Genomic DNA, 14,786 nt, shown 5'->3' on the forward strand with positions numbered 1-14,786 from the left:
GGGGAGGGGGAGGGGAGGGGATGGGGAGGGGAAGTAAAGAAATTCAAATTAGGCCAAATACAGCCCCTTCTTAGGAGTATATGCCCACATGAGTCTCCTTCCTGGTTTATTTTAAGATTTTCAGTACTAGCTTTCAGTACCTGGATATATTATCCAAAAATAACACTTCTGAGTTTTATCTTCACTCACACATAATCAAGGTGCAAATACATTTTGTACACAAACAGAATACTTAAGAGCACAACTGAGAATTTAACTTTTTATGGAATGTAATAAAACATAAAACAGTATCATTCACTTTCTACAAAGCAGACAAGATAATGAGGCGAAAATCACAAAGCTTGTTCCCTGGTATAAGTCATAATTCTGTCTGGGACTCTGCCTCTTCCTTTCAGCAGCATTCTGTCAGGGTAGACATGGACTGTGCCGAAGGCCTGGCTGTCCGGAGCTGTTTCAATAACCCCTTCAAGGTTGACATGGTGCACGCCGAAAGGATCTTCAGAGTAGCCACCGTCGTGTGTGTGGCCGGCAAGGAAACACACCACACACTTGTGAGACCATATGATTGACAGAGCATCCACGTAGTTCCAAGCCAGGCACACGCTGTCAGAGGCCTCTGGGTAAATAGGAAGATGGCCTGTTAAGGAAAAATTAGGAGCAAATTAAATTTTTTTTCCATCAAGAAAAAAGACCAGAAGCTAGAATTCAGGAAAGCAAACCTAAACACATGCAGACCGAGGTGACAATGCGCTTTGTAATCTCGGCACTTGGGAAGTGGCAGGAGGAGGGTCATGAGTTCAAGACCAGCCTGAGCTATGGAGCAGGCAATCTATAACCACATCTTTGATAAACAGAATAGACAGATGGGTAGATGGTTTAAATATAAGGTAGAAGATATATTTGTATAGGAAAATGATCTCTGAGGCTTACACAATCCCAAAGGCATCCTATGCAGGGGATCTGTAAAGGCCCAGGAGTCAGCCAGATTCTATGCCAGGATCCAATCTCACTGATTTCCATATATAGGAATGTTACATATAAAGAAAGATGCAGCTAAAGAACAGCTTAAGAGCTGCCCAGGGGTTGTGCTATATAAAAATGTCACTGAACAAACACAGTTCAGGAGACGTTAAAGAACCTGTGGCAATCAAAGCTGCCAGATCCAACTTGTAGCTGAGAAAACTGATTAAAGCAGGGAAGGTGGACCTTGGGCCCTAGGAGCTACGTGGGCATAGAAGCAGGACTCTGAACTGCAGTGCCACCATATCTGACAGTTTAAGAGAGTGCACTGGGCCAGAGCTCGCCTGTCTTGCTCCTTCCCAGTCACTGAGCTCTGCTCTGCTACTGTTTGTTTGCATCCGTACATTTAAACAAGTTTCACTTAATGCCTCTTGTTTATAAGCAAGTAAGAAAGGGACTGGGTAACAGACCCCTAGCAGGGCATGTGCCCAAGCACTTATGCGCACCCTTCCCTCCTTCCCCTTCTCTGACCCGAGTGTTCTAAGGCTAAGAGAAGCTACACTGACAATCAAATGGTAGCAGACACACCTCTGTTCAATTGAAGGATTTCCATTCATGATTTCATGTGTGTGAGAAAAGTGCAGTTCACAGGCTTTCTCAATGCTCACAAGGTTCCTAAAACCAAGAGGCAGATGGCATCCCAGCATCACGTAGGAGCAGGCACACCTTCCAAACTGCCCGTTATCTCCAATGGCAGTGTGTCCCAAAACTGATTCCTAAATGAAAACTAGTTCCTGTGGAACTGTGGGACTGGCAGAGAACTGCAAGTGTGACTGTCACATCTCACACCAGCTCTGCCTCAGCTGGGCAGCAGTGATCCAGCCGTGGTAATTTCACTGCCAGCCAAGGCTGCTAAGGGTAAGACTTAGTGGATACTTTGATTCATAGTTGGGAAAAGTCCACTTTGAACCCTACAAGGGAAACTCAGAGACACTAACAGATGGCAAGATGTTTTGTTTATTTTACAATTCTTTCCTGACTCATTTTAAATGTTAAGATTTAGGTTTCAAAGAAAAGTAGTAAGTGGGGCTGAAGAGATGGCTCAGCAATGAAGAGCACTGGCTGCTCTTCCAGAGGACCAGGATCCAATTCCCAGCACCCACATGTTAGCTCACAACTGTCTGTAATTACAGAAGAGACCTGCCTGACACCCTCTTCTGGCCTCCTCAGGGTACTGCAAACACACAGTATATGAAGATATATTCAGGCAAACACTCATACACCAATACAGTTAGTTATTTTATAATCTCAAAAAGGTATAAGTATCTGTTTTACAGAAAGAAGATATCAAAACACAAATATTACTGTTCTTTCATGGATTAACTTCCCAATTTTTAAAATGCCCATGTAACCAAAGGAGCAGTTTGCATACTTACTCACAATCACTACCTTCTCCTGGTTCGTGTCAGAGAATGTAAGAACTTCATTCAGCCAGTTCAGCTGTTCTTGGCTGAATCCTCCATTAAACTGGACATACTGGGGCTCAGAAAGTCCTGAATGAATTCAGCAAGTTAGACCTGTTGCATGTCATCCTCTCCCTCATCTGGGCATTCAAGTTTAGCTAATGCAAGGATACACTTTCTTTGGGGATCAACATCTTAAGAATGTAGAGCAATATACAAATACAGTGATGTAAATCCTAGTCTCGACTTCCTGCGTACGTACTTCACTCACTTTCCACTATGCTCCAAACACAACCTCCTTCCTGTCCTCCGAGCCCTACTCCATATCCTTGTCCCTGTTACCTTCACCCCAGTCGGGCCTGTGCTCTGACACTTGGGAGTATTTGCATCTGTTTCCTGTGCCTGCCAGCTCCCTACCCAACTCTTTCTAAGTGTAGCTCCTGTCATCTGGACAATGGCTTGGATTCTTGTGTCCTTGGGGTGCTTCTGTCTGCTTACCTCATCTAAAATAGCACCACTAGCCCTTTGCTGTAACACCATGCTCTGTTTTCTCAGTGCAGCTATCACCGAGGGGAGAATCTGGCTTTTGTCTCATTTACTGCTATGGTATGGATGTGAAATGTCGCTAAGGCTCATATGTTGAAGACCTGGTCACCAACTGTGGAATTACTGGGAGGTGAGAGCATCTCTTAGAGGTGAGAACTAGTGAGGGAAGTCAGGTCTCGGAAGGATGCCCTCGATGGGGAGACCACCAGCTCAGCCCCCTTCCCCCACTTTGCTTGCAGGCTCTAAGGTGTGGGCAGCTTGCTCTAGTGTGTATTCCCTGTCACCATGTGCTCCTTTACCACAGGCCCCAGTGTAGCCAGGCCAAGGGACTATGAACCGAACGCCTCCAAACCGTAAGCCGAGACAGACCTTTTCCCCCATGTAAGTTGATTATTTTAGGTAGTGACCAGTGATGGAAAGCTAACAGATATATTTATTCTTATCTGCCCTACCCACCGACTGCTATGGAAAATAAATATATTTTCCATTAAAAAAAAGAGAATTACTAAGTGCTCAGTCCAGAATGGACACTCAATATCTGCTAAATGTCTGAAGTCTGAATTACTTGTAACAAGTTTATGAGACTTCAACAAGGTATAAGAATCCTGACCCTGAACAATGACAATAAACTTTTACCTTAATCATCCATCTTCCTGCTGAATAAAAGGTAGCTGAAGAATTTAAAGACAAAGTATTAGATTCTCAGCTCAAAGCAATAATTCACCTTGGGGACTATTCAACTCCACATTTGGGTTGTGCTCCCTCAGCATCTTCATGCACTGCTCATATTTTGGAGAAGATGGGTCTATGCCCAATACACTCAGGTCATAAGAATCGAGTAAAATGAACCGGAATTTAGGGAATGGTACAAAGTGATAAGCGTAATAGTTCTCTGATGGCGTGGTCTCAGGATGCTGTACAATCTGGTCTTCTAGAAACTTGCTGTTAAGTTTAGAGTTTGCTAAGTAGTCTCTGCTGAAGTTATAGAACTCATGGTTTCCCCACGTGTGGTGAACTGGAACTTTAAGCATCTGAAATGTGTTCATGACAAGTTCTAGAGACTTTTCTGATACTTTATACTGTGCATTGTAGCCATCGATGATGTCTCCGAGCTGCAGGACACAACAGGGCATGCTGCTTTCTTTATTCCAGTCTTCGATGGCACCCTGTAAGTGAATAAGACTGTGTCGGTAGTACCTCCGCCTGCTTCTTTGATAATTGTATCCATCTTCTAAATCAGCGTATTGAATATCTGCTATAACTCCAAAGGAAAACAGTGGCTCTGAAGCATCAGCTGGAGAACCGGGGACCAGCTTATCAGCCATAACCTCCAAGCAGACTTCTAAATAAGCTAAGGAGAGGGAAAAGAGACCCACGTTAAAATACTGCAGCCTTCCAGTGGACAGAAGAAAATGACAAAAAGGTTAATCCACTAGACAGCAAGACAGACGGACAAGTGTGAAGGCACTAGAGGTTAATGTCTTAGCTCTGAAATGTTTCAGTTCTCATCCGTAAAGATGATAACCTCTCTCACTCAGAAGACTAACCATTTACAAGAGGGCACTGCCAAACTGAACATCAGGAATTCCAACCACAATGGCCAAGTTCAAATCTGGAAATATTTCTTACTTTGTACCCATTTTAAACATTGGGGATTCATAAGTTGCTATGTATACAAATGCTAAATTCTGAGCCCCAAGAGCTGGCTGCCATCCAGACAAGTGCATCCTCACATACACCAACCCTTGCTGTGTAAACCTTGCTCCCCGCTTTAAAGCTATTGGTTAATAAAGGGCTTGAGCCTGAAACTGGTTAGTAGAGAGAGAAATGTGGGACCTGAGAATTGAGTGAGGGGTCTCAGGAGAGACCATGGGGGAGGAGTAGGAAGGAGAGAACTGATGGAGGAAGGAGGTCACCATGAGGCCAAAAGCAGCTTGTCCTGAGGACACACATGGAACAGAACCAGCCCAGCGAGACTGAACTGTAAGTAGCATGGGGCCTATGGTTTGGATATAGGTGAGAATACTCAGAGCCTGCCCAGTCTAGGCTTACAGCGTGGTGGCGCACGCCTTTAATCCCAGCACTCGGGAGGCAGAGGCAGGTGGATTTCTGAGTTCGAGGCCAGCCTGGTCTACAAAGTGAGTTCCAGGACAGCCAGGGCTATACAGAGAAACCCTGTCTGGAAAAACCAAAAAAAAAAAACCAAAAAACAAAAAAAAAAACAGCTGGGAAATAAAATAACAGGTTTTTATGTCTTCTACATGGACTAGCTTGAAACAAGTATTTCATTTACATAAAACTGCACCCATCCCACAGCACCGTCACACTCACTCGGCCACCTACTTCCCACAGCAGAGCCCACTCTGGGATGCTCCGGCAGGCCAAGGCTTTTTTCTTTGCTGATGAGCAGCCTGCAGAAAGAAGTCTTTCCCTTTAGTATCTGAGGGAAGACAGCGATGATATGAAAAGAAGGTAGTTTAATGACAAAAGTCCCCAGAGGTTTGGGAGTTTGGTGTCCCGCCCCCAGTCGGTGGCATTTATGGGTAGGTGCAGCCTTGTTGGATTAAGTAAGCCACTGAGGGCAGGCTTTCATTGTTTAAAGCCTCGAGCTACTTCCAGTCCACCCTCGGCTTCATTCTGCCATTGACCACGTCCTCCCTTGGCTCCCTGTGGTGCCATCATGCCTGCCTGATACAGCAGACTCACAGAGCAGAAGTGGGGGGCTACTGTTGGAGACAGGGTCTCTCTATGTAGCCCTGGATATCCTTGCACTCCCAGTGTAGATCAGGTTAGCCTAGAACTCACAGAGATCCACCTGCCTCCGCTTCCCAAAAGTATGTGTTACCTCACCTGAGTATAAAAGACTCTTATCCCTCTGAACTATACGGCAAAATAAACTCTACCTTCAGTTACTTTGGGTCATTTTTTTTTAAATCACAATAGAAATGTAACTAATATAAAGAAGAATAATTTTAAATTCAAAAAAGCCCAGTATATGGGCTGAAAAGATGCCCAGAGGTTGAAAGAGCTTCCTCTAGGGTGCCTGAATTCCCAGTACCCAGGTCAGAAAGCTCACAACCACCTGTAATTCCATCTACAAACACAGGGACCTGATATCCCCTTTGGGCTTCCTAGGGCTCTCAAACAGATGGGTGTGTATTCACACAGAAATATATAAAGGAAAACTACAAATGCTATGACATCGCAGTACCCGCTGTCCTTTCTATGAGCAGCTGAATTCTAATTTGAACCGGTTCTCCTAATCTTAGAACCAGTCCCCAGGTTCTGAGCCAGAACAGAAAACACAATCTTTTCATCCCACACATAATCTCCGCTTAAACTCTAGAAAGTATCTCATTAGGTAATTTATAAACAGAATTTGTAATGCTAAAAGAACCAAGAATACTAAGGATTATGACAAACATAAAAGGCCAAGGTGCTAAATGACAAACTATTCTTATTATGAAAAAAAAAACCCAAACAAACAAACAAAACCAACTCCCCACCCCCCCCAAAAAAAATCCAAAAAACCTCTAGTTCTATCTAAATTGATCAAAATCTAGCTGTTGCTAAAAATTCCTGACTTTCTAAAATCCTTCCGACTCCTGGTCACTAAGCACCTGATCTGCCTAGCCAAGCTCCTACTTTAAATCTCCAAAGAAACATGAAATCACAGTCTAAGCTTCTAAGCTACTCCTAACAGAAAGGCTCCAACTCCATATTCAGCACAGGGGCCAGGCTCCAGCTAGACATGAGAATGGGGGCTCTCCTCACTCTGACACTGCTGTCACTGGATGGGTCACTGGGTAAAGGTTGCTGCCTGCCAAACCTGATGACCCGAGTTCAATTTCTAAGACCCACATGGTGGGAACAGTAAACTCCAGCCCTCAAACGGTCCTCTGATCTCCACATATGCACTGTGTCACACATGTATCATGTACATAGTTATTTTCCTTAACGTTTTTAAAAAGTGTTTAAATTTGTTCTCTTCTTCCAGTCTCCACTTGAAAACCCTACCAGACACCGTGTCTAAATATTTGTGATGGGACAGTATTTTCCTAACCTTCCTGTGAGCAAAAGACACTCTTACTGGTGAGGTGGAAAACTCAAGATAAAATTACAAGAAAAACAAACTTCATCAAAGTCAGCTGAAAATACTTGATCTAATTAGTTTCCGATACTTGAGATTTCAAGTGCAGCCGAATGGGATTAAAGCAAAGGCCAGACAGCAAGGTCTCCAGGGACCCAAAGCTCAAGACAAAACTGTCCCGAGAATGCCCTCCAGGCTGTGACACATAAGCCTGCTTAGATATTAAACTCAGAACCGTTAGGTGATCTCTTAGAGAAGGTTCAGTCCCAGTGATCTTCTCTTCTCTTCAGAAAGCAGTTGTTACCTCTGCTAACAGTCATTTCCCGTTGATTGTGTAACCACACCCCACTTTCTTTCAGGCCAATTTCCCTTCTGAGTTCATGGTTTGTGACTTCCCTTTGCTGGCTGATCACCTAGGGGTAGGTACACAGCCCAAGCTGGGTCAACAAACTTCAGCTTAACAACATCTGCCAGGAGCCTGCGCACGGCTGTGGAAGCTAGTCCTGAAAGCTACAAGGGAAGTGACTACGGCAACACTGTCCTGTCCCGACTCCCATTTTCTCTGCTTAGGCATTCCTCAGCCCTGACCTCTCAACAGGCACAGCTATACTGGCAACAGACTTTCCATGACCCTGACCATGGTCCAAATGTATTAACCAAAATTATTAACGTTTGTACAACTAAAGATAAACTTAAATAACCAATAAAGCTATAAATCAAAATAAGTTGTCATGCTGGTCACAGACAAAAGTTAAAGACTCTGGTTTGGCCTAATATGCATGGTGGGCTATAACTTTCTCATCAATCCTATAACACAACCCGAGTTTCTAGGGGGAAATTGGCAGAGATGAATCTAACACAGAAGGAAGCAAATGTGAATGAAATGATGCAAGAGTCCTGGAAACTACCGAATGCCTGCACCCACTGGTCCCCACTACAGCTACCGTAGTCATTCACTGCACCCCTGCTCTGTGAGTCTGTTCTACCAGGCAGGCATGGTGGCACCACAGGAAACCGAGGGAGAACATGGTCAATGGCAGGATGAAGCAGAGAGTGGCCTGGAAGTAGCTCATGGCTTTAAACAATGAAAGCATTAACGTGTAATGTAGGGAGTGGGATTGTACTTCCTGAACCCCTCCGCCATCTTCCACAGACCTGCCTCCTCTCACCAGCTACTCTGAGTTCTACAGCCTTGGCTAAGAGCAGCCTCTCTCCTCAGCTGACATGAGCTGACTGGCAGAAGAGCAGAGCATGGGGAACTATACATTCTCTCAGTGTAATTCCTTGCATCCATGCTACCTTCTCAAGGGCTCTATAGAATCAGGCTTAAAGCCCCAACACCTAACTGACAGTCCCCTCACCCCTCATATAGATCCATTTCCTTCTACCAACTTCTGCCTCCTGGTTTTACCAGTAGATCTGGCGCCAATAGAAAGCTCAGACTTCAGTGACAATGATGATGGCATTTGCAAAAATCTCTTTTATGTCTTCAGATATTTCTCCTTGTATAAGACACAAATCAAGCCGGGCAGTGGTGGCGCATGCCTTTAGTACCAGCACTTGGGGGGCAGAGGCAGGCGGATTTCTGAGTTCAAGGACACTCTGGTCTACAGAGTGAGTTCCAGGGCAGCCAGGGCTACACAGAGAAACCCTGTCTCGAAAAACCAAACCAAACCAAACCAAACCAAACCAAACCAAACCAAACCAAAAATACCAAAACAACAAAACAAAACAAAACAAAACCAAAAAAAAAAAAAAAGAACGGATCAACGCCCAGTTCATCTCTAGCAACATTAGAGTATCACCCTGCACCTGCTGGTGTGACAGAATGGGAAGAAGGGGATGGGGATAAGAGGCAGGTATAGTCCACACATCACTAATGTGATCAAGAACACTTTTACTAGGTAACAAGGAATGTGTGAAGGCCCGAGAATCTCTCTCTTACCATTAGGAGGGTCTCTGCTCCACCTCACTTTGGTCTGTCATGGGAAAGTTAAGAGTCCAGAAGGAGCTGGGCAGTGGTGGTGCACACCTTTAATCCCAGCACTCCGGAGGCAGAGGCAGGCGGATTTCTGAGTTCTAGGCCAGCCTGGTCTACAAAGTGAGTTCCAGGTCAGCCAGAGCTATACAGAGAAACCCTGTCTCAAAAAACCAAAAAAAAAAAAACAAAAAAGAAAGAGTCCAGAAGGATGAACCAGGGTATATTTAGGGACAAATGGTTAGGCTCACAATGGGTAAGGCTGGGCAAAGAGAACTACGTTTGTAGAGAAATTACTCAGGCTAGTTCCAGGCTGAACTTTACAGTTCAGGGAAATAGACAAAAAGGAACTTGGAGAAGCCAGCCCTAGAGGACAGAGGCCAGGAACTCATATTGATCTCCAGCAGGGAAATGAAGAATAAGCAACCAACTGACAGGGACTTTTCCAAAATACCCATCTCCATAAAATAACACACATACACAGAGAAAAATATTTCACAATGTTAGTGTTAATAAGAGGAAGTGCTCGTGATTAGGCACAGGAGTCTGATCCTATGATGAAGCAAGTATGTGTCAGTAAGGTCACAAAACTGCCAGTTTAGCCTGTCCCACTTAAGCCAGCCTAAACTCACATCCAGGACAGAACTTAGGAAGCCTCGTCAACTAATGATAGAATAAGCATCAAACAGTACAATGTGTGCCCTATCGCTCTCAGGAGAGGTTCCTGAAGAAAACCCATCTGATACCTTGGTGGCTTCTGTTAATAATAGAAGTTCCAGACTTATACTATACAACATGCTACCCTTGCAAGGGCTCTATAAAATCAGGATTAAAGATGTTATTAGCAATTCACTCAATATTTGGTTACAATTAAAATTTAGTATTTTATCTAATAGATAAACTATTGCAGGATATTTGATCATACTATGAACTCCAAGATTGTGTTATTTACTGGAAAAACTTGTTTTTAGCTGTGGTTTGGCTCAGCCTTAGCACACACCTTTAATTCAACAGCTTATTATGTGAATACCGTAAACAGGATTAAATAAAGTCAACAATAGGTCAAGAGGCAGAGCAAGCAACCAGTTGACAGAAGTAAATATAAGATTATTAAGGAAAAAAAACCATAGAGAGTAAGGGGAAGTCAGGAGGATGGATAAAGAGATACACAGGAAGTAGAAGGAAGGGACATTCAGTTTTAAGGAGGCTAGAGAGTGGGGCATTCCTGCTGGGACAACTAGCTGAGGAAGAAGGTCAGCTGGAAGGTCAACACACATATCGGCACCCGCTCTGCCTCTCTGAGCTAGCAGGCTTTCACCCCAGCATCTGACTCCAGTCTTCATTGGTAAAAATCCAATGATTAAGATTTTGTTAAAAAATAAAATAAAATAAACAATACAAAAAAGTTGTAAGACACTTTACTAGACAAAGAAAATGAGCATAGAGCTAGTAGTAAAATCTTAGGCTAACAGAATCTAATAGATGGGTTAAATCTAACAGATGGGTTAAATACAACACCAAATCCAACTTTAATCTGCCATGTGCATTTGATCATGTACCGTACAGCTGAGTACAGGACAGAGAGTTTACCCTAGCCAAAATAGAAGGGGAACAAAACTTTTGCTGAGACTTCTTCAGGAAGGAAACTTAATGTTGACAGACATGGATTTGAAAGGCTGAATAGAAATCTAAGACCTCTTCTAGCTACTTTCTCAAGAAGTCACACCCACGCATGCCCTTGTGGCTCTCCCTCCCCTAAGCATCTCTTTCCGATAAACTCTCACTCTTGCATCTGTAAAACCTCGTCATAAACTCCAAATGTGTCATACTGATTCATCCTGAAACTCCTTTCAGCACCCGAGAATCCCAGCTTGAGCCAAGCAGAAAAACTCTGCAATGAGTGCCTGAGACTGCATGAGGCGGTGCTCCTGCTCCTGCCCCACTCAGCCTGCCATCTTCCCTAGCAGCTTCGAGAGGACAGTCCCTGGCATAGCACTGTTTCAAGAGCACCCCACGATAAGATCTCCTGTACCCTCAAAGCATGAGAAGACCTGCAAGCTCTAAGCTCTTTGCAGACAACAGAGAAAAATCCTTACCTTCTTAAAAACCAAAGCTAAGCCTCACTTAAAGACCCATCAGTGGCTGGGGCCTGACTTTCTGTTCTGCTTGGCTTCACTGTTTTTCTTTTAGGCACTGTTGGCAGAATACATACTCTATGGCTAAGGCTTTACACTATTGCCTTTTTTTGTTTGGTTGGCTTTTTTTTTTGGTTTTTCGAGACAGGTTTCTGTATAGCCCTGGCTGTCCTGGAACTCACTTCGTAAACCAGGCTGGCCTCGAACTCAGAAATCCACCTGCCTCTGTCTCCCAAGTGCTGGGATTTTTTTTTTTTTAAATCTACTCAACTATTAAAACCTTTTTTGTGGGCTGGGGAGATGGCTCAGCAGTTAGGTATGCTTGCTGCTCTCTCATGAAACGGAGTTCAGACCCAGCACACATAGTGGGTGGCTCACAACTACTCCACCTCCAAGGGACCCAAAGCCCTCTGCTGGCATCTGAGGGCAACACACACATATGCACACCCGTACACACAAAATAAATCTTAAAAAAGGAAGGAAGGAAGGAAAGAGAACCCATTGGCTGGACCAATGGCTCAAAAATTAAGAGTGTTCTTACAAAGGATATGAGTCCAGTTCCCATCATCTATCTCAGGTGGGTCTCAGCCACCTGTAGCTCCAACTCCAGGCGCTCCATCACCTCTGGCCTTCTTACGCACCTGCACTCTTATGTACACACACACTTTAAAACATCTTATTTAGAAAAACAAAAACAAAACAACAAATAATCCTTCTTGGAGTTGTTCTTTGTATTTTCCCACACTCTCAGTTTATAATCAGGTGTTTACTTCTTTAAATCCTACACCCAGAAGTTAAAATGACGACAGTCCCACTTACAAAGGCTAATGGCCCCTGATAGTCTGTTCAACAGCACAAAGAGAACCTGTGTCACAAATACAGCGCTGGGACTATACACCTGACAACTCAGATATGTATCCTCAATTCCCCAAGTACCACAACTGACTAACATCACAGGTCTTAGTTACCGTGTGATAAGAAGGCCTGGTCACTTTGGTGCTAATCTTAGGACCAGGCGTAACAATCTGCTGTTTGCTTCACTGCTTATGTGGTCTGATGTGGTGAGTGACTGCACCCTCTCCTACATTCCCACAGAACAGTGATCCTACAATCTCCAAACTCAGATTCTCGCACTTCTGTAAAAGTAACTTTTATTCTCCTGTAGTAATTATTGTCTTGGAGGCCTAGTCCTGGAAGCTTCCAGCCTCCATATAGTCTAACCTAGGCCTAGAATGTCTTCAGCCTCTGAGACTTGCTCCTAAATAAGCTCACCCCTTCCTAGTTCTTTCTGTTCTCTGGCTGGCTGGTTCTGGCTCAAACTCCTCTCTGAGCTAACTGATTCAGCCCGGCTTTTCTCTCTCTCTCTCTCTCTCTCTCAGATTCTCCCAAATTGCTCTGCTTGGCTCCTTCTCACTCTCTGGCTTGTTCATTCTTCACCTGTGTCTAGTTTGTTCTCTCTCTGCAACCTGTATCTGTACAACTGTCCTGGTAAAACTGCCTTCTCCCTCTCTTCCTCTGTGCTGCTCCCTTAAGTAGCTTCCTCTTCCTTTCCTCTCTCTTCTCTTGAGAGTCGGGCAGATCTTATTCTGTCAAATCTTTCTCTGATTCATCACTTCGTCTGCCATTCAATTAGACATCACTTTCAAACATGAGTGCTTTCTTCTACAAGCTAACTTTACCTTCATAATTTGGGATTACAGGTGTGCGCCAAGGTCCGAGTCACACCACAACTAGAAACAGCACTTTTCAGTAAATAACACAATCTCGAGGTTCGTGGTGTGAACAAATAGTCTGCAACACATCCTACTTAGACGAGAGACCTTGAGACAGGTGATGGCTGGATAGGCAGGGAATGCATCCTTGTTCAGCAAACAGTGAGAGGAAACAGATCTTCCACCACCATCAACTCTTAAGATAGAGGAAGGAATCAGTCTCAGAGGGAAAATGAGGAAGACATGGGAAGGAAAGGGAAGGCCCAGAGTCTGGTTGGAGTCTCTTGCCACCTGAGAATCAAAAATTTCCCTGATATTAATCATGTCTGCTATGAAGGTTGCCTACAGAGAAATGGCATTCCCTTTCTGTAGATTTCAAATAAGAATGTTAAAATAGCAATAAACTATACTTAAGCCCTAAGCACATATCACCTTGGGGTATGGTCCTATTCCTTTCCTAGACATAAAGCTACAGTTTTCTGGAAATTTTACAAACAAGACTATAAACTTTATTTGCACAAAACATGTCCCAAGGCCCTTGTGTAATCCTACCCAAGGTACCCCTGGAGCCAGCCTATAATCTATTACCCAGAAAAATGAGATTAAAAGAAAAAGTTGTTTGACGATCTCTTAAGATGTACCTTCAGAAGCCACCCAAATTTTATACACACACACACGTGTGTGTGTGTGTATATGTATATATATATATATATATATATATATATATATACTGTTATAAAAACATTCAAGTGTGACTCCTGAAATGCCCATGCTTTTGGGTGTGTACTCTCCTCCTAAGCATCTCTCTATTCATCTGTGTTCTTCAATTTGTGTTAAAATCTTTTCATAAACTTCAACAATGCTTTGTTTTATAAAAAAACAAAAAACAAAAACTTCTAGTAACTTTGAGTATAAATTTCATAAGATTGCAGATCAACCCGACCGAGAACTATATTACTTACGGTGTTAGAGAGCAGCCTGATAGATCAAAAAAGCCAAGCACGGAGAAGAACAGTATCATGCTCCAATGCAACAACCCCTGAAGCAATGCTGGGATCCCCTTGGAGTTAAAAAAAAAAAAAAGTGCTTTAATTAAAACACGGAAGTTGTTATACACAACACCACAGGGCGGGGTGGGGTGAGAGGGGCAAAGGTGAGAAAACTACAAGGTGGAGATCATTTGCCCAGCGCGTGCACAGCAAATAATAAACAAACAAAACGAATACGACGTAAAATTTCTCAAGGAACAACAACAAGAAAAAGTGTAGCTGTAGCCAACTAAGCAGTCCCAAATGAGGAAACCTTCAACAAACTTTAAAATCTGAGACAGGAGGGTGGGTGGGAGACCTTTTAAAGAAATGAGCCACTGAGACTAAATGAAAGATGGGTATGACGCAGCACACACCTTTGCAGTGCCTTGTTAGCAGGCGGCTTGTATTGCAGTTAGAAGCGCTGCCACTTTGGTCTTAAGTCATCTTACTATCTTAGACACTCAAAGTCTTATTTATTATTTTTTCCAAGTCATGGGTTATTACGGTTATTTCAAAAGTTATGGGATGACTTCTAATTTGGGGTCCGAGACCTCGCAGTTCCACCCGGCCGGTTTTTAGACCGGGCAGTAGGAGGGGATCCCCTAGTCCCTTACAGCTGGGAGGAGTGAACCCGGTTAGAAGACCCAGGGCCACCTCGTCCCACTGCGATGTTTGTGTTCTCCAGCCGCCGCCAGGCCCAGCCCAGGATCCCAAGGAACCATCTCCCAAAGCTCGCCGCCCACAAGCAGCTCCACCCTTCTCCAATCCTGAGAACCACATACCGCTAGCAGCCGCGGGACCCGGGACTCCTTCACAACCAGAGGGCAAACAGCGTCACCAACGAGCCAAGGGGAAAGAGCGGCCTCCCTCG

The 14,786-nt window shown here is 44.0% G+C and overlaps 1 protein-coding gene across 2 annotated transcripts; it reads right to left on the minus strand.

The window, feature by feature from the left end:
* Positions 1-232: 232 nt before the first annotated feature.
* Positions 233-14,784, minus strand: Adprm (ADP-ribose/CDP-alcohol diphosphatase, manganese dependent). Of its 2 annotated transcripts, XM_021176987.2 has the most exons (5): positions 14,698-14,784; positions 13,847-13,944; positions 3,694-4,320; positions 2,397-2,513; positions 233-637 (listed from the first exon to the last, which is right to left on the minus strand). In XM_021176987.2, exons 3-5 carry the CDS (start codon positions 4,292-4,294, stop codon positions 333-335), a joined length of 1,023 nt encoding a protein of 340 aa, XP_021032646.1. In that variant the 5' UTR covers positions 4,295-4,320; positions 13,847-13,944; positions 14,698-14,784; the 3' UTR covers positions 233-332. The 2 variants fall into 2 exon arrangements, with proteins under 2 accessions (XP_021032646.1, XP_021032647.1); XM_021176988.2 differs by lacking the exon at positions 13,847-13,944 and having other exon boundaries at positions 246-637; positions 14,698-14,777.
* Between the last annotated feature and the right edge of the window lie 2 nt (positions 14,785-14,786).

This window comes from Mus caroli, chromosome 11 (assembly GCF_900094665.2).
Source record: "Mus caroli chromosome 11, CAROLI_EIJ_v1.1, whole genome shotgun sequence".
Lineage (NCBI taxonomy): Eukaryota > Metazoa > Chordata > Mammalia > Rodentia > Muridae > Mus > Mus caroli.